Here is a 20,593-nt window from a genome sequence, read left to right as displayed (position 1 = left end):
CTTACTGCACATCTTATTAAGTACATCTGCATACCTCCTAGTCTGTGTCTACATTTATGGTGGCCGGTAAAGTACAGACACTATGTATGTAGCTACATGCTGAGGTAAAAGGAAGGCTGCATCCACACTTGTCATTCCCACCCATCCTTCAGGGCTGTCTACCATACCACAGGCCTGATAAAGTTTCTCACCCAATGAGACAGGGTGGGTGACATTCTAAAAGTCCTACTCAGGAATGTCAAAACAGCCTATATGATTTGTCCACATGTAAGGTTAAGGAGATATCCCATTGATCTTGTGACTCAAGAATAGTGATGTAGAAAAAAAAATCACAGTAAAGTCTTCACTCCCTTGGCAGTTCTTTACAGGAGGCATCTGTGGATATTAGTAAAAATGGTTCAATTTCCTAGCTGATTTTCCTGCTCAATAACTCAGCTGGGCCTTTCGTTCATCTTTGGTGGCACGGAAGCCTACGTATTATTTCTGCTGAATAAGGTTTGTAGCTGTCTAAATCACTACATTGCAAATGAGAAACTTTAACTTTACAATACCTGATTATGTTACTCTTATTTGATAGTAAATGCTTCATAGTCATACAAAAGAACATGTTTCTGATGTTGTAAACTGCTGAATATCATGAATATTGGCAAAAGAATTTAAACAAAATAAAATTATGATGCTTTTGACTGAGTTCAATTGTCTCTGTATTAATTTTTTGTTTGTGATGCTTTATTTATAAAATATTTAAATGTAAATCTTTGTACAGACACCTCCAAAAAAAGATGAGGAGGAGGTAGAAGAGACTGAAAAACACCCGGATCCACTTCATCAGATTATCCTCCATTTCAGTCGCAATGCGCTCACTGAGAGAAGGTAAGTAGAACCACATTCAAAATTACGCAGGACCAATCTACACAGTCCAATTTTCAATTAACTAATTATAGAATTACCCCATAAAAGTAAATTCATTGTCACAACAGAAGTAAAATCATACATTACTGAATCATTACAAAAGTGATTTAGTAGCAATGCAATTCAGTATTGTAGAGTGTTCTGCCTCTCCTTTTCCATTTTCTACTTGCCCATATGTATTTATTTTTTATGTTGAACCTCTATATAAACTTTATATTAGCACAAATTTTAACACTTTTTTGGGGTTAAAGGAGAAGAGGCATTTATAAAACTTAGTGAATATGTAACGCAGGCATTGCGAGGCTCAATTTCTCAGAGGCATATGAGCCCAAACTAATAATTTTTCCTGCCACCAGGATGATCCCACTGCCGTTTGGTACTAATATATAAAAGTTCATATTATTAGGTTTTTGTCACACTTCATGCAATATGTGGGAAATGGTTCAAAATACCACTGGTGGGAGAGTGTGATTTCCTGTTAATGCCAGTTGCTGCCTTATTTGCAATTAGACTACTAATAGAAGAAAAATTACAGACAAGCAGAGCATTCCTCTACTTTTTTGCAGATTCTTCCCTATGTTTTTGAATACATAATCTACCTATAATCTTATCACAGATAATCATTAGACAACGGGAACAGCTATAACTATTATCTGCAGCCTGCTTTTCCAGACATGTCAGCACTGCCTGTTAATCAGCAGTAAAACACATAACTATCTTACTCACCTGCACATACATATGAATAAATATGTTTTAACAAAGAATTTTACATGGACTGAGAGATTAGGAGATATGTTTACAACATGGCTTGCAGATAATGAAGTGTTTACCTTCCCCTTAATGAAAATGAAACCTGCGTTCTGGTAGCATTATGATAATCTCTGATGTTAAACCCACATAATAAGCTATTTGAATTACATTTTTTCTCCCTACAGCAAACTAGAAGATGATCCTTTGTACACTGCCTATTCAGCCATGATGGCCAAGGTAAATACTTAATTTCAAGCCCCATTCCCCATCCCACATATGCACCTCCAATTTATTTGTGTATATTTTCTGCATGTCAAGTATCAGAGGGGTAGCCATGTTAGTCTGGATCTGTAAAAGCAGCCAAGAATCCTATGGCACCTTATAGACTAACAGACGTTTTGAAGCATGAGTTTTCGTGGGTGAATACATGCATCTGACGAAGTGGGTATTCACCCATGAAAGCTCATGCTCCAAAACGTCTGTTAGTTTATAAGGTGCCACAGGACTCTCTGCTGCATTTTCTGCATGCTTTCTCCTTTTATCCTTTTGTCTCTTGATATTAGTGGTTCCTGGTTTGTACTCTAGCCATATTTTTATGGAAATGTTGAATCAAGTTCTTCCCTGAGTTACACATGCCCTTGGGGTTGAATTTAATTCATTGGATTAGCACAGGTGTAATTGATGGTAGAATTTAGCCCGTTGTCAGGGCCCAAACAAGGGACTTTTCCTACTACAGAAAATTATAATTTTGCCACTTCTGCTACACTGTCTTAAAAAGAAAATGATTTAATAAAATAAAAAAATTTAGAGACCCTCTTCAGGCAAAACTACTTTTGACTTCAGTGTAAACTTGCCTAGAGTATGGATGGAGACAGGACTTAATATTTGTTCCTTAACACTATGTTTATTATTATGAAATAGGTCATAGAAAATCAGCATGCTTTAATCCCTGGATGGCATTTAATGTTTGGCAATCAGTACTTACAGCATGACAGACACAAATCAATAGAAATCAATATTGATAACAGGGTCAAATGTAATTACACCTTTATCTGAGAAAAAAACATGAGATCAAAGACATATACTATAGATAAATGTACTGAGTTATGACCAAAAAACCACAACCTGGAATAGCAACTTCATTTTATTTGTTGTGTTTTTGTACATGCGGGCTAATACTTTAAGGCACTCTCAACCTTGAGGAATATCAATTTCTTAGCTTTCAGGAGCACAAGTGTTATATAATATATAAAATGCTCTAACTACTAATGGTTTTTCCCTCTCTAAATCTCTTTGCTAGCTGCATTGTCAGTAGTAAGTAAAGTTGCAGTATTTACATAGAGTAGGTTTTAATATGCTTAATTTACTGCTTATGCCTGTAATTGTTTTAGAAAGTTTCTGTTAATTGCTTTTTGTTCACTCAGCACAAATTGTAATAGAAATAACCACTGTTTGTTTCGAACTCAGTATAAATTTTCAATTTCTTGTTCTAATGTAAAAAGAGCTGTCAAAGTGAAGAAGAGGAAGAAGAGGATGAAGAAAAAGAGAAGACATTTGAGGTGAGAGTTTGAACTACCTTTCCACACTGAGTGAAAGCACAGAACATCATTTTAACAAGAGCCTGATAGGAGAGATGCAATGACAATAGCCGTGTGGAGGATATGGAGAAGTTTTGCTATATTATTTATATAATAGCAGATCAATGTATCAACACAAATTTCTGGAACCAGAAAAGCTATAGAATAGGCTAGCAAGCTATCTGCATCAAGCTCAAATTTCTAATCCGTTACCCTTAAGGCTTTGCATGAATCTGCTCCTGCCTATTTTTAGGCTTGGAAAGATTAGATTTTTATCTGTAAATGTCAGTAAACATCAAGTCACATGCACAAACTGTTGAAAAAATATTTTCATCAACAATAACAGACATTTACAGATAGGTAAAGAATGAAAAATGCTACTTGAGAACTTAATAGAGTTTGATTTTAAGTTATTTACTTTGTTTTGACAATTTGTGTTTCAATGGTTATAAATCTTTAATATTTTGAAACTCATTGTCTATTGTCTGCTTTCTGTCTGTCTGATTTCCCCCAGAGTTTCCTGCAACTGTGAAAATGTAAATAGAAAAAAATTGAAAAAATGCTAAAAAATAAACATCATCAGACAAAATTATTTAAAAATAAAATTAATTCTGCCAGCTGAGGTGTATTTTGTTTTCATTTCTTCCTACTTTCCCTTCTGTTGACTCTGCTGTACCTCACACCTCAACACTCCCTTAGTTTCCTTCTCCCACTGTCATCTTTTTGCCATCTTCCATGCTGCCCCTAATACCTTGAGCAGTTTAATCTCTTGGAGCATCATGCAGCCATCCTTATTTCATTAATCTCTCTATCAAATACATTTATTCTACATAGTTTATCAGTTAATCTAGCAATGAAAGGAGTATTCACGGCTATTATCATGCACATGAAGTCATGGCTCCATGCATCAGGGTTCCCAAGGGATGTCCAGAATACCATTGAGGACCTCCCCTTTGATGAATCACACCTGTTCAACCTCTTTTCAATGGACAAGTCCCTCCATTCGCTGGGGATATACATGCTTGCCCCAAGAGGAAGTTTTACCACCCATCGTTCAAATCTAGATATGTGGCTCAGCAGTTTTTCCACCAAAGTCCCTGTGAACCACCACATAAGAGACAGAGGGTTCAAAAGTCCCATTTTCCTACACCATCTGTAACAGGCTGAACACCTCAATCACAGCCCCCAGCTCAGTGTTGTTATTGACAGTATCTTTAGAGCTGCAAAACATTAAGCCCAACACCTCAACCCCCTCACACTATTTGGGGTTGTTTAGCACTCCTTTTAAACACTTGGAGTGCAGTAACAACGGACAAGTGGGTGCTGAACATCATCCACTTTGGCTAAACAGTAGAATTTGCATCCCTACTTCCTCCAAAACACCCGTCCCCACTTGCCTTTGGGGACCACTCTCATGAGAGTATTCTCAAACAAGAGGTACAGTGCCGCGACAAGCAATAAAATACATCCCTTCTCAATACCAGGAAAAGGTTTTACTCCAGCTACTTCCTGATACCCAAAAGAGAAGAATGGTTAGAGACCAATCCTCAACCTCTGCCATCTCAACCACTTCATTCACAAACTCAGATTTCACATGCTCCAATTGGCAGCTATAATTTCATCTTTAGAAAAGGGCATGTGGTTCATGGCTCTCGATATGAAGGACAAATACTTCCATGTAGACATTCACCCTGCCCACAAATGCTTTCTTAGATTCATGGTAGGCAACAAAAGTCAAACGAGATTGTGGCAGATCTGAAGTCAGCAAGATATTACTCTGTTATTCTGGATTGCACACCTGACATCAGCCATATGGAGCAAATGACTTTAATGGTGCGTTTTGTAACAACAACAGAACCTAGTGAAAATGTCCCTGCAATGGTGACTGTCAGAGCATTTTCTAGAATTTATTGACATTGATGATACTACAGGAGCTGATATGACAAATGTGCTTCTCAAAAAGCTGGAAGATACGGGAATTGCGATCAGGGGCAGCTCCAGGCCCCAGCACGCCAAGGGCGTGCTTGGTGCGGCAAGCCGCAGGGGGCGCTCTGCCGGCGCCGCGAGGGCAGCAGGCAGGCTGCCCTCGGCAGCTTGCCTGCAGAGGGTCTGCTGGTCCTGCGGCTTCGGCGGACCTCCCGCAGGCACGCCTGCGGAGGGTCCGCCAAAGCCGCAGGACCAGCGGACCCTCTGCAGGCAAGCTGCGGAAGGCAGCCTCCCTGCCATGCTTGGGGTGGCAGAATTCCTAGAGCCACCCCTGATTGCGATAGCTGACATGAGAGGTCGTGGCTACGATAATAGTGCCAACATGACAGGAAAGCACAGAGGAGTGCAGACACAGATGCGAGAATTAAACCCTCAAGCTTTTTTTTGTCCCATGCCGTTCTCATTCATTGAACTTGGTGGTCAGTGATGCAGCATCAGCTTCTAGTGAGGCTGCTGAATTTTTTAATGTAATTCAAAGCATCTGTATATTTTTCTCTGCATCAACTCATCAATGGCAAATTTTGAAGCAACATCTGAGAACATCCTCTCTGACACTGAAACCACTGAGTGCACCATGATGGGAAAGTTGAGTGAAGGCGATAAAGCCTATCAAACCAGGGCCGCCCGGAGGATTCAGGGTCTTTGGCGGCAATTCAGAGGTGGGTCCCTCTTGGAGGGAAGGACCTGCCACTGAAGAATGAAGCGGCAGCGGTAGAGCAACCTATGTGCAGCCAATTGCGGCTTTTTTTTTCTCGCTGCTTGCAGTGCTTGTACTCACCAGCTGGCATTCCAAGGCTTTGGCAGCACTTCAGTGGCAGGTCCTTCACTCTCTCCGAGTCTTCCGCTGCACTGAAGGACCTGCTGCTGAAGACCCGGAGCGAGTGAAGGGCCCACCGCTGAAGTGCCACCAAAAACCTGGAGTGGCTTGCAGGGCCCCTGCGGGGCCCAGGGCCTGGAGCAAATTGCCCCACTTTCCTCCCCCTCTGGGCGGCCCTGTATCAAACACCAAATTGGGAAGATAGATGATGCCATAGTTGCTATTATGGAGGATAATGCTATGACGGGAAATGGAGAACAGTGGCAGAGGGAAATGGAATCACCAGAAACATACATAACTTCAAATTTCTGTGTGGCTTGGCGTTGTGGCATGACATACTGTTTGAAATAAATGTTGTAAGTAAGAGACTCCAAGGTGTTGACCTTGATTTATCTGGAGCAATGGAACAACTGGACAAAGCAAAGTCATACCTACAGTCTTACTGGTCAGATGAGGGGTTTCAAAACATTCTGAAGGTGCGCAGAAGTTGGCAGAGGAACTTCACACTGAAGTTATTTTCCCACCTATTCAAGAATACAAGAGTCACCTAAGAAGACATTTTGATTACGAGGCATGGGATAATCCCATAAGAGCCCTTGAACAACAATTCAAGGTTAAATTCTTCAACCAGGTGCTAGATTGTGCAATACAGTCAGTCAGTTGAAGAACGTTTCATGCAGCTCAAGGAACATAGCAGTATATTTGGGATGTTGTATGATATTCCAAAACTCCTCACTGTACCTGAAGAAGACCTACACTAGCAATGCAGCACACTAGAGATAGTGTTGACACACGATGACATGCGCGATATTGATGCGAGTGATTTTGATGATGAACTGAAAGCCTTTTCAAGATACATTTCAGCAGGATCAACTCCAAAGGCTGGTCTGGAATATATGCGCACAAATAAGATGATCACCCTCTTTCCAAATGCTTTTGTTGCTCTGCGCATACTTCTAACACTTCCTGTAACAGTTGCCAGTGGAGAACGCAGCTTCTCCAAGCTGAAGTTAATAAAAACACATCTGTGCTCCACAATGACACAGGAGAGGCTGGTCGGCCTTGCAACCATCTCAATAGAGCATGAGCTGGCCCAGACTGTGGACCTTCAGGAAGCAGTTCAAATCTTTACATCCAAGAAGGCACGAAAAGCACCACTTTGATTATTCAAACAGATGAAAATGCCAGTGTTTACTATGCAGACAAGAAGTTACATTTGCTGTTCAGGTGTTTGAAAGTTAAGTGTTCCTTAATATTTATGAACAAGGCATTTTAAGTTTTCCTTTATTGAGGTAGGTAGCAGAGCAGTACCATGAGAGGAGTAGAACAGGAAGAAGGCAGAATTGAGATCTTTCAAAGTTTGGGCATCATTTGAGCTCCCCGCCTCAGGTGCCAAAATGTTGTGGGCTGGTCCTGCCAAGATATTCTCAGTAGTAGCAGCCCACATCAGAGATCATGATCTCAACGACTGGTTCCTTGTTGCCAAGTCCTGCCAGGAAGCCTATGCATCCCGTTCCAGGATGCTACACCTCCTCTCTTCACTGGGAGTCAGAATGAATGTTAAAAAACAACCTGTTCTCACTCCCACACAATCTCTGGACTTCATTAGGGCAACTTTATATTCAGTCACTGCAAGACTGTACCTGCCCAAAGACAGGTTCCAGACCATGAACAATATCATAACTTATGTCACAAGCAACCTTTGACTACCCGTCAAGACATGTCTGTCCCTCTTAGGTTATATGGGTTTGTGCACCTACATCATCCCATTCGCAGGACTCCACCTTCATTGCCTTCAAATTTGGCTGTGGTCAGTATAGTCTCCAAGCCGTCATTCTGTGAATCTCATAGTGACAGTTCAGGCCAAGGTATTGTCTTTGCTAATATTGTGGACAAATCCTCATTGGGTATGCGTGGGCATCCTTTTTCCCCTTTCCTATCTGGCCAGGACCATTATTACAGACGCATCCCTATAAGATTGGGGAGCCCACAACAGCCACACAGCACAATGTGCCTGGACTTCTTGAGAATCCAAGATGCATGTCAATATCCTGAAGTTTTGAGCAGTCCAGAAGCCATGTGAGTCCTTTCTTCTGTTCATCTGCGCTCACCATGTCCTTATAATGTCAGACAACACTGTGATTGTCTTCTACATTAACAAGCAGGGGGGAGCAAGATTTGCCTTCCTATGTGCCGAAGCAGTCAGTCTCTGGAACTGGCATATCAGCAATCAAATCACCCTATTGGCAACTTACCTTCAAGGGAAGCAACATGTCTGCTGAGGGAATCTGCAAGCACATTTTGCAGTTGACCACGAGAGGGAGCACCAGGGCTCAGCACTGCATAGTATTTTCACTCAGTGGTGGCCCCCAACCAGGGATCTGTTCAGCTCTCAAGTGAACAGGAAATGCACGACATATTGCTTCAGAGGAGCACTAGGTCACCACTCCCAGGGTGACACTGCTTCTTCCTTGGTTGGACCAGTTCAACTGTGCCTTCCATCCACTAACACTTCTGTCACAAGTTTTACACACAATCCAGCAGGACAGAGCATGGGGCATCCTCATCGCCTGCTTCTGGCCCCACCGGTTCTGGTTTCCCAAATCCTATGGATGTCATCTGGACCACCAATCATCCTATCAACATTCCCTGAACTCCTGACCCAGTGAGAATGGCAAGCTCAAGCATCCCGATCTGTGTACACTCCACCTAAGAGCTTGGTATTTGGATATGCATCATCCTTAGAACATTCATGCTCCACAGCTATATGAGAGGTCCTCTGTAACAGTAGAAAGAACTCTACCACCAAATGTTACCTAGCTAAATGGAAGCACTCCTATTCTTGAGCAGTCTAAAGAGGCATTCTCCCAGAGACTACAAATATTTCTCTCATCTTGGGCTACATCTTATCTTTGAAAACATTGTTTGTCCATCAGCTCCTTGCAAGACCACTTGGCGATGATCAGTGCATACCATCCAACTTCTCAGGGCTACTCAGTCTTTGCACATCCACTGACCCATAGATTCTAGAAAGGCCTAATAAAAACCTTCCCACCTACTCAGAAGCCTACTCCCCGGTGGGACCTGAATCTTGTTCTTTCAGTACTCCCAAGTCATCCTCCAGCGCTTTGAGCTTTTGCTACTTGCTCCATGTCCCTCCTTTCCATAACGTCTTGTAGCCATGAACTCAGCAAGAAGAGTTGGTGAACTTGGAGCAATGATGGCAAATCCTCCACACACTGTATTCCATAAGGATAAGGTTATTAATGTCTACACTCCAAATTCATCTCTTAAGTAGTTTAGGAATTTCAGGTTAACCAATCCATTGACTTACCTGTGTTCGTCCCAAAACCGCATGTTTCTGCAGAGGAACAAAGACTCCACTTCCCTCAATGTTTGGCAAGCCTTGGCCTTTTATTTGCAGAGAACAAAACCAACAAAACCAACCAATAAATCCTTGAGACTGTTTCTATAATAGAAAGTCAGAAGGCACAGCATCTCCACCCAGAGAAGCTCCAAATGGATCTCTGGCTCCATTCTACTCTGCTTGCAGCTTTTAAATCTCCCACCCCCCCGCGGGGTAAAAGCTCATTCCACCAGAACACAAGCAACAACTATGGCTTCTCTTCAGGAGGGTACCTCTCCTAGACATCTGAAAAGCGGCCACGTGGGGCTCCAATCACACATTTGCAAGACATTATACCCTGGTGCAGGACTCTTCTGCTGATGCCTCATTTGAGATGGCAATATTCTGCTCAGCCCTGCTGTCTCCATCCTTGCACCCTCCTCCTACCCACAGTGGAATACAATAGGGACCATTACTCAAAGAAGAGGAGGTTACTTATCTGTAACTGGAGATTCTTTGAGATGTGTGGTCCCTATGTGTATTCCGCTACCTGCCCTTTTCCCCCTGTGGTGCCACATACGTAACCCACAGTGGAATACAGATAGGGACCACAGATCTCAAAGAACCTCCAGTTAGTAAGTATCCTCCTCATTTGGAATTTCTGCTGGTGGTGGTGTTTAATTATTTGTAGTCTGATAGTGACTAGAGGCCCCCACTGTAATCATAGCCTCCTTGTGCTAAGTATTGTATAAATGGATAATAAGAGAGATTATCAGAGCCAGGAATCTCCAGACTCAGTGCAGTGCAGTGCCCTATCCATTATGCAGTGCCCTATCCACACAGCCTCTCCAATACTCTTCAAATCATATAATTCACTTACAGCAATTTTCATATAATTGTTGAATCAAAATGTAATAGTATACCAATCAGTCAGGCTTTATTGCTTTAACCAACATTATAACTGATTTGAATATTAGTTATGTACACAATGGATATACCTAACAAAAAAACACAAGTAGATTGAAATAGAAGTGCTCAGTACAAATAAATCACAAAAATACACAATAATTTGGATCGTAAAAACTGCTCCATTAAAGAGATTCGAACATGCAGACTACAGGAAGGACGCAGCAGTCTGAGGGGAAGAACTGGTTTAGGAAGTGGCATCCAGGAATGGTAAAGATTCTGCAGGAAGAGGGAGGTGGTTTTAATCAGATATTTCCCATCCTTTAATAAAGTTCAGATTATTTTAAGGGCTGAGAAAACATAAAGGTCAGTTCTTATTTCACTTTAGAATCATGGAAGATTAGGGTTGGAAGAGACCTCAGGAGTCATCTAGTCCAACCTCCTGCTCAAAGCCAACTTCTAATTTTGATGATCACATTTGGCACAAGCACACAGATCTATAGTCAACAAAATCCATCCTTCAGATTCAGACAGTGTTGCCTATTTTAAATTTTCTTGTTGCTGAATATTTTCCACCCTCTTGTAGAGGAGATGTACAGGTGAGGAATAGATGAATTAAGGAACAGAAAGTTTAAAGAGTAAAAACACTGTGTATAACCAACTCTTCTTTAAACAATGGAGCAGTTTGAGAGAGAAGCCTATCTTCTGGCCACTTGGTGCATTATGGATCAGATTTTGTGGTCCAGCCAAGCTCTGCCTGAGTGCCACTAATCTGACTCTGTAGCCATACTTGTCATGCTGTATGTACATGCAAATAGTGTATTCACTGTGGTGTTTGTTTCCAAACTTAGGAGAAAGAAATGGAAAAGCAGAAAACTCTTTATCAGCAAGCTCGTCTGCACGATCGCGGAGCTGCTGAGATGGTTCTTCAGATGATTAGTGCAAGCAAAGGTAAAGTTCTGTGAAGTATTTAAATTATGTTAAACCTATATGCAATTATATAAATATATCAGCTTACTAATTGCATAGTATATAATAAATCAAAATTAAATGCATATTATGAACTACGTTAGGTAGTCTCTGTTCTGTTTTTCCAATCTAATCAGTTATGTTAGCACAGATTTTAATTATTATATAATTGTTTTGACAGGTGAACTGGGCCCCATGGTTATTGAAACATTAAAACTTGGCATTGCCATTCTAAATGCTGGTAATACCTTAGTTCAGCAGGTAACAATATTTAACTTTTACAAGCCTTCTCTTTGTAAAGGAACCATATTATTTTGAGAAATGTAGTTTATTACTACTGTTCTTATGCTGGGAGGAGTTTGGTTAATTTTAGATTAGATGGCAAAAAATGGGAGGAGTAATAGTCTGGCTGGTTGAACAGTTAGATACATACTAACATGATTAAGGCTAGAGCAAACTACATTTTAATAAGAGCAAGATCAAATATATTACTGGCCAGTTTTGTCAATATGACAATGATAATTTGGCAAATTGTCAAATTATGATGATTTTTATGTAGTTTTTCCTAAATTTCTCTCTCCTCTAGAAAATGTTAGATTACCTTAAAGAGAAGAAGGATGCTGGATTTTTTCAGAGTCTCTCTGGCTTAATGCAGTCTTGCAGGTAAAAGCACAAACCATGTTGTTACAGCTTTAGTAGCATCTAGGTTGGTGACTAATTGCTTGGAGTTGGTGCATTTTAAAGGTTGGATTACAGCAATCGACAACTGAGCTGGGAATTGATCTAGAGGGAATTGTATTTGTGGATCTTAGGCACTTAAGAAGAGTAAGTTCATCTGTGGAATATTCTTCCAAGAGAAAAGAAAGCGTAGGCTGACCTTGTATTTCTTAGCAAGCACATGTAAGAGTAATACAGCATTTAGTAGGTTTTAGCTCAGTGGTGATCTGCAATGACCCTCTCTAGCAGTATGTTTTGGGTGCCCAGGGCAGACGTCAGAGAGGTAAATCACTGTGGGGCAGGAAGCAGGACTTGGGAAGACCCGGCTGGTGGCTCCTATCCTATCGCGGGCTCAGCTGCTAGTCCCGGCTGGGATGTGGAGGTCAGAGCCAGATCAAACCACCCCCAGGTTTCTCCCCAGCTGCAGGAAGCTCTGAAAATCCCCCATCCCGCTTCCTGCACCTATCATTCCTCCACTGCAGGGGCAGGTATCCCTGTACAGGGAGCTGTTCCCCCATCCACCCAATCCCTGTGCATCCAGACCCCCTCATACCCAGACTTTTCTGCTGAGTCTCACACACACATACCCTGCACTCAGAACCCCGCTGATGAGCCCCACTCACCCTGCAACTGGACCATTGCGACAAGCCACCCGCACCTGGATCCCCTCGCCACCAAGCCCCAACCAGATGCAGCTGGATCCACACCTCACTGAGCCCCACTCCCCCAGTATCTGGACCCCCCATTGAGCCCCCCACAGTCAATCTCCCACCATGCTCTGTCCCCCCCACACACAGACCCCCTGCTGAGCCCCAACCACCTTCATCTGGACCCCCCTGCAGAGTCCCATACCATTGCACCCAGAACCCCTCAACAAGCTCCCACACCCAGATCCACCACTGAGCAGCCCGCACCAAGATTGCCCCACACAGAACTCTCTCAACCCACACCTAGATCCCCCCACACTAAGCCCCTGAACACTTGGATCCTGCCTTGCTGAGGCCCTGTGGTGTTTCTGGAGCAGACCCAGTCCTTGTGCTATGTCAGGGTTGGGTGCAGCCTCACCACTGAGTCCCTGTCCCGGGGGAAGAGGGTGGGGAGCTACATAGTGATCTCCCACCTCTGTGCAGCCAGTGGCCTGTGCTCCCCAATTCCATGCTGGAGCCTCCAGATTTCTTTGGCAAAATTTGCAGAATTTTAAAATACTGTGTGCAGAATTTTTTATTTTTTGGTGCAGAATGCCCTCAGGAGTAGAAAATCAATCTTTCAATACATTTTGACCTTGCAAGACAATTAGACTCTCAACGGGTTCCTTTTAAATGATAATAGTTTGGTAGAAACCATACAAATGAGAAATAAAGTGAACTCAAATTATGACTTTGGGGGGGGGAGCGGAATGGGACAGGATTGAATCAATATTTTGTGTTCCTTTTCTCTTCTACATATAGGTGTGTAACTCATCTTGATATTAATGGTAGTAATAGGTGTATATCAAGAGGAGATTTAAACCTGTATCTTTTCAGAAACGGACACTGGACCCATATCCCCCTCCAAACCTTTTTATTTAAAACATGTTTCATTTTATATATACAAGTTTGTGTGTATCACAATGGGTAAAACATGTGGGTCAAGGCTTCCAGAGAGTTCATAAAGGAAATTAATTTTGCCGTTACATACAGCAGCAGAACTTTCTCAATTTTCTGTGCTTTGTTAAAAGTGTTCTTGACTTGAATGCATTTGAGAGACAGAATAAAGCAGAAGGCCTTGGAATGGTTACTGAAGAAGGAACTCGTAAGTATAATGAATAAAACCCATTTAATTCAAGTAACAATTAAAGAGTTTATTATGCTTCCTTCTAAAACTGGAATTTTCAGAGCTGTTGTAGCACATTGCTCTCTTTATTGATAGCCTCATTAAAATTAGGATTAGATTAGTCTTTTTAACATGGTTAATGTTTATTAAAATTCTAGCAGTAAACATTTGAACGGAAATTATCATGTAACTTACAATTTGCTTATCCTGTATTCTTATTATTTTTCTCTGATCCACAGTCATCGTTCGTGAGCGTGGTACGTTTGGGTTTACAGCTTTTGATGCTATTGTGTGTTGCAAATACAGAAAGAAATCTTCTTTAATTGCATCTTCCCAGACATCCTTTAGGTTTAGTTTTATGGTCTGCAGCAGGTTGCGTGTTGAGCTTGGACAAAGAGTTTGATGCTTAATTAAAGAAGTGTCTTTCATATTTAAGGCATGGTTTTATTGACAACTAACCATTTACTTATTAGAACTTTAGTCCAGTAGTTTTTACCATGAATGCATTGGAGTGCTAAATATTTTGGCTTTTGCTTTTTCTGTTTCATAATTTGTTTTATTATCATTACTCTCAGTACATTTATTTAAAATTACTTTAAAGCAGCTTACAGTATTTGCTTTTTATTAGAATCACTTATTTTGAAGGATGCTGTTTGAAGAATATATGTTTTGCATGTTTCATAAAAAACAATGATCATATTCATTGTACTATATATTTTCAAGGTGAGAAAGTGCTACAGAATGATGAGTTTACTCGAGATCTGTTTAGATTTTTACAGCTGCTTTGTGAAGGTCATAACAATGGTAAGTAGACTGGAATGAATTTTCAGGGAAGTGATTGTATTCAGGCTCTTAAAAGGAAGGACAGTAGTCCTTAGTATTGATGCTGTTCAAATTGACTTTCTGTTTTTTGCTGAAGGTAATCCAGTCAACACTCTAAGCTAAAGTGGTTTTTCAAAATGTGACAAACCATGCAATCTAATCAACTTTCACTTTTTAACTAACAGTCGTAGTGACATTCCAGAATTTGTGCATCTCATCATTAATAGAAAGATGGATGGCAAAATATTTACAAAAAAGTTCTTGTTGTTTGTTTAAATTATGATATATTTCAATAAAAGGTCCAGAATCCTTGATAAGCATCACTGCTTTTCAGTGTAGTGTATATGAGATGGTCTTTCACAATTAGTAGCTATAAGAGTAACTTTCCTCTTTAATATAGTGGAATAATCTCCTATTTTTTTGTTTCTTATACATACATATTATCAAACACAAATTATTTGTGATTTCAGATTTTCAGAATTTCCTGCGTACTCAGATGGGCAACACTACAACAGTGAATATTATTATCAGCACTGTTGACTATCTCTTACGTCTTCAGGTAAAAAAAAAAAAGACAAAAGACAAAACAAAGAATAAATTATTCCCCTCCCCTTGCACTTTTGTGAAGCTAACAAGAGGAGCAGCACTAGCTTTGTGTAGTCTTTGCACTGGGAGTATCACAAACAGCACTTTGTGCCCAGGTGAATCAGGAAGCTGCCTGCACCCTCTGCTCCCTCACCTGGTGCACATGCTCATGGCTGCACATATTTTGGATGGATAATTTCATTTGTGATTACTAGTGTGGTAATCCTGTATATGAAGTTGACCTGTAACTAACAGCTTCAATATTAAAGTGTACGCACTTGTTATCTTAATTTTTAAATAGCCCATAACTGTCAGATGTGCCTTTGTAAAACAACTGAGTGATAATGCATTTCAGTATTGATAACTGCAGAATACATAATTGGACAAAGTTGTATAACATTATTGTGGTTAGAAATAAAAGCACATAAAAATGTGAAATCCTATCTACCATTTCAATTTCTGTTGATGTTATACTGTATGGTAATTGCTGAACATATAATATGAGAGTGGAAAAATATAATACGTTGTCATTTGTTCTTAGGAATCAATTAGTGACTTCTATTGGTACTATTCAGGAAAAAACATGATTGATGAATCTGGACAGCGTAACTTCTCTAAAGCTTTGGCTGTTACCAAACAGATTTTCAACTCACTTACAGAATATATCCAGGTAAATGGAAACCTGACACAGGATGTTCAAATTTCAATATTTACAGCAAATGTATTTACATATACACTGCCTGATCCTCAGCTGGTGTAAGTTGGCAATTGACATAGCTTCATCTTCATTGATTTGAACTGAGCTATGCTCAATTACATCAATTGTGGATCTGGTCCATAATGTGAAAATCCAATTGACGCATAAAGAAAATATGTGTTTTTCTTTATTTTTAGGGTCCTTGCATAGGTAACCAGCAGAGTCTGGCTCACAGTAGGCTGTGGGATGCAGTTGTTGGCTTCCTTCATGTCTTTGCTAATATGCAAATGAAACTCTCTAAGGTATTTTCAGTTGTTCCACAATTATCTATAGTGCATCTATATAAGCATAAAATGTGCAGTGAAAGCTATAAGGCAATTAAGAGTATGGTCTCTGTTCAGTTGTGTATAGCATTCTTATTTTCATTATGCAACAGCCCTAAACTTAGATGATAGCCCTAGAAAAAACTTTTGGGCCTTCTGCTCTATGAATTATGATTCTCCTCCTGTGCTCAAGTGAGTCAGCTAACCTCTTAAACATGTCCACATACAGTGTGCTTCAATTATCTCTTTAGACACATCATTCATTACCTAATTGCCCTTATAAGGCTAAGGGACTTTTTTTTAATGGCCAGCCTACAAGTACCATGTTAATGAGTCTGAAGCTCCTTATTCAAAGCCACGTTAAATAACATCTGGTGGTTTTTGCTTTTTTCAAAAGATTTATCTCTGAAATTAGGTGCTTTCCATCAGTTGAGAACATACAAGTGGTGCATTTAAGTTCTACAGTTTTCTAAGATGTTTACCATTTTCAGCAATAGCTATGTAACAAGAATGTTCATGAAAATGGTAAAATCTCTCAGTATAATAGAAATTTTATATGGCATCCATCATATTTGCTTTAGATTTAAAAAAAATACAGTAAAATGTTTTAAAGAAATAAATAGTAATATCCTCATTTCACTGATAGGATATTTGCATCTATGTCAAAAAAGAACAGAACCGATTAGCATATTTACAATTTGCATTGTGATAATAGATGCAGGTTATTTTTAAAGGTTCTTACGTGGGAATTCTGTACCACTACGCATGAGCAGAATTTATGTTCCCCGCTGATTTCTTTGCTTCCCAGTAGAAAAAAGACTTTCTGACAGGGAAACAAAGGGAAGCTGCAAGAGCAGTCATACACCACTCGCTAGCAGTGCAGGTACATCGTTTCAGGCAGCCAGCAGAGAGGTAAATCGCCACGAGGCTGGGGACACCCCACCCAGTGACTCCTACCTTGAGCCTGGAACAGCTGCTAGTCCCATCTGGGCTGGAGGCAGGAGAGGACAGGACTTCCTCTTCCCCTACCAAGGTGTGGTTGGGACTGTCAGATGCAGACCCAGAAACCTCTCCCAGCTGCACGAAACTCGGTATCCTCTTCTGCCCCCCATCACTCCTCAGCTGCAGGGATAGGGGGTCACTGTAGGGGGAGCTGATCCCCCAGCCACCCAATCCCTATGCATACAGACCTCCCATACCCAGACATCTCCACCAAGCCTCACCCTGTACACCCAGAATCCTCCATACCTGATCCCCACCCCATTGGACCTCAACCCCTGTATTTGGTGCTCCCCTGCATCCAGACTCCTGACTCAGAACCCCCACCCCTGCACCAAAACCACCCCCCACTAAGCTCCCTGCACTCAACCCCCCACACTGACAAGTTCCATACACCCTGAGCCCCTACATCCAGACCCCCATGCCACTGACCCCCAACTAGCTGCACCCAGACCCCCACCCCACCAAGCCCCACTCCCCCAGTACCCTCTCTTGCTGAGACCTCCACATGCAGACCCCTCCGCTAAGCCCCAACCACCTTCCCCTGCAGAGTCCCATTGCCCCTGCACCTGGAACACCTCCCCCCCACAATGAGCCTATGTGCATCCAGATCCCCCCACACCTAGACCCTCCCCCACTGAGCTGCCTGCACCCAGATTATCCCACAAAGAATTTTCCCACCCCACACCTGGATCCCCCCACACTGATCCCCTTCACACTTAGATCCTGCCTTGTTGAGCCTGCCTGCCCTCACCTGGTGCACCTGCCACAGAGAGGCAGGCCCCAAGGGTATTTCTGGGGCTGGAGCAGGCTCAGGCCTTATGCTGTGTCAGGGTCGGGTGCAGCCTCACCACTGACTCTGTGTCCTAGGGGTGGGGATGGGGGGCTGCAGGGTGATCTCCCACCTTCGTGCAGCCAGTGGCCTGAGCTCCCCAATGCCATGTTGGAGCCTCTGCATTTATTTATTGACAAATAAAACTTGCAGAATTTTAAAATATTGTGTGCAGAATTTTTATTTTTTTTGGCACAGAATGCCCTCAGGAGTAAAAGGTCCTACCAGCTTCCTCCCTCTCCAGTAGAGCTGTGTGGGAATGGGATTTTCCAATCCCCACACACGAAAAAAACTATTATTCCAAATTGCAAAAAAACTCAACATTTTTCTCAGGAAGAAAGGACAAGAAAAATGCCATTTGGAGGGAAATTAAAGTTTTTTTGGCTTGTCAGCTTCTTGGTCTGCCCAGATGCTTGCCTGGTGGGCTGCTGAGGAGTCAAGGGTTCTGAGCAACCAAGCTTCCCAGAAACAAGGGAAGTGGGGGGGACTAGTATCTGGGACCCCAGGAAGGTGAGCCAGGCAGCTTGTTTGTCTGATTTTCCTCAAAAGTTTCAATAGCATTGACTTGCTCCTACAGAACATTTTGGTTTAATTAAATTAGTATTTTCAAATGGAAAATTTTCCATCAGACAGTTTTCAGCAACTTTTACTCTGCAGTTTACTTCCCGCCTTTCTAAAAGTCCCATGTCACATTAGCATTCCTTCCAGTTTAGGAAAGTGGGATGGAACTCTTTGAAACCCATCACTATTGTTCTTAGATTGGCCTGAGTTGTTTCTGCAGAACATAAAGAGTTTGCCTGCTTTTAGGGAGCCAGAGACTCAGCATTTGAATGTGGAACTCTTGCATAGTGTTCAGAACAAATCACATAGCTAACGAACCAGCCCCTGTGTTACCAATGTGTAACCTTCAACATGAACTAGTGTATTTTTATTGTATTTTGTATCTATATCTTCCTGGAGCTGAATTAAACTGACATAACACTGACAAACACAAGCTACCCCAAAAGGTATAAAACACATAGTTTTACGGTATCAGAGGGGTAGCCATGTTAGTCTGGATCTGTAAAAATGGCGAAGAGTTCTGTGGCACCTTATAGACTAACAAATGTATTGGAGCACATGCATCCAACGAAGTGGGTATTCACCCATGAAAGCTCGTGCTCCAATATGTTTGTTAGTCTATAAGGTGCCACAGAACTCTTACCCACTTTCATAGTTTTACAGTTTTCTAAAGCTCGAATGCTTTTATATTTTTGAATAATGTCAATAATCATGTCATTTTCTAGTAATAAAAATATGAGCTTCGCAACTTCACCACTGCAGATTACCAAATTTTGTCACTTAGTGATTGAGCAAATGTAAAAAAAAAATCAAGATTACTTGATCACAAAATGTTCATTTATTTTGATAACTATGATTTAGTTTTAGTTACTCATCTGTAACCGCACCCATGGATAAGCTGCTCCTCTCGCGCTCCTCCACCACTCAGTTTTGATGTAAACATTGATAAAAATGCTTTGACTGTCTCATAAACCAAATTGATTTGTATACAAGTATATATGGTATGATGACAAGGAATTATAGGATGGGGAGAACTGGGAGAAAAACGGAGCTGGTGCCTCAGGGAACAGCCTAGATGTACATCCCCCACACAGGAGAAAAGAGAGCCACTGCTGACAGCCAGCAGCCACTTCCTTCACTTTAGAGGAGCAGCAATGCTTCTCACACTTCCAGTCAGCATTCCCCTCCCTTTCTTGTACTCTCTTCCCCTTTGATCTGCATATAAACATCCTTCTCATCACCATGAATCTTGGGCAGAATTTTCAAACTTGGGTGCCTATCTTCCTAAAGTTAGGCACCTAAATCCATATTGGTCTTGTTATATTAATTAATGTACTCTGGTATATTCTGTAAACATATTAAAGTTTTAGTAATATGAATCCTAATATATTGTGCTATGTTGGGGGGATGGATTTTTTTATGTGTTTTCTCTCATATATGGATTAGCAAAATTAATAAGACTCTCCCTCACTAATAGTCTCCACTTCAGTAGTCCTCAGTACTTTATTACAAAATACCCCAATGCTCACATATCTGCTCTAGTTGGGCACATTGTGTTGTATGAGATTATTATAATATATCATAATAGAAATGACTGTGAACGATCCTGATGTGTCTGTGTTTACTAGGACTGTATGTGATAACCATTCCAAGTGCTGTTTCTTCCTGTTAAATGTATCTTTTCTCAATAAGAAAAAAATGTGTACATCATTTATGTTGCAGGATTCCAGTCAGATTGAATTACTTAAGGAATTGTTGGATCTCCTGAAGGATATGGTTGTGATGCTGTTGTCACTGCTTGAAGGTCAGATCTATTTTTTATAATTATGTGTTATTACTTTCAGTGTTATGAAGCTGAGCTGTCACAATGCAATAATTAATCTTTCAGAATTGTTCTTTAATTGCATTTTTATTATGCCAGTGCAAAAAGCTATTTAGTGTTTATTAAAAATGTTTAAACGAGAATTATATAAGGTGCACGT

At 41.1% G+C, this 20,593-nt stretch overlaps 1 protein-coding gene across 15 annotated transcripts in view; it reads left to right on the top strand.

The window, feature by feature from the left end:
* RYR3 (ryanodine receptor 3) overlaps positions 1 to 20,593 on the top strand; it is a 630,986-nt gene that overhangs the window by 534,986 nt on the left and 75,407 nt on the right. For 11 of the 15 annotated variants that reach the window (XM_050954773.1, XM_050954771.1, XM_050954772.1 and 8 more), the window contains 13 exons: positions 767 to 873; positions 1,848 to 1,899; positions 3,165 to 3,221; positions 11,146 to 11,245; positions 11,445 to 11,524; positions 11,850 to 11,926; positions 13,698 to 13,771; positions 14,032 to 14,049; positions 14,516 to 14,596; positions 15,085 to 15,173; positions 15,741 to 15,869; positions 16,094 to 16,198; positions 20,334 to 20,415. In XM_050954773.1, coding sequence (XP_050810730.1) covers positions 767 to 873; positions 1,848 to 1,899; positions 3,165 to 3,221; positions 11,146 to 11,245; positions 11,445 to 11,524; positions 11,850 to 11,926; positions 13,698 to 13,771; positions 14,032 to 14,049; positions 14,516 to 14,596; positions 15,085 to 15,173; positions 15,741 to 15,869; positions 16,094 to 16,198; positions 20,334 to 20,415 — 1,051 coding nt within the window. The remainder of the gene's footprint in view (positions 1 to 766; positions 874 to 1,847; positions 1,900 to 3,164; positions 3,222 to 11,145; positions 11,246 to 11,444; positions 11,525 to 11,849; positions 11,927 to 13,697; positions 13,772 to 14,031; positions 14,050 to 14,515; positions 14,597 to 15,084; positions 15,174 to 15,740; positions 15,870 to 16,093; positions 16,199 to 20,333; positions 20,416 to 20,593) is intronic. The other 4 variants (XM_050954774.1, XM_050954770.1, XM_050954768.1 and 1 more) reach the window with 1 other exon arrangement.

The sequence above is a fragment of the Gopherus flavomarginatus genome, chromosome 5 (genome assembly GCF_025201925.1).
Source record: "Gopherus flavomarginatus isolate rGopFla2 chromosome 5, rGopFla2.mat.asm, whole genome shotgun sequence".
NCBI classification, from domain to species: Eukaryota; Metazoa; Chordata; order Testudines; family Testudinidae; genus Gopherus; species Gopherus flavomarginatus.
The sequence above is the reverse complement of the archived record's forward strand: the minus strand, read 5'-3'. Positions and strand labels throughout refer to the sequence as shown.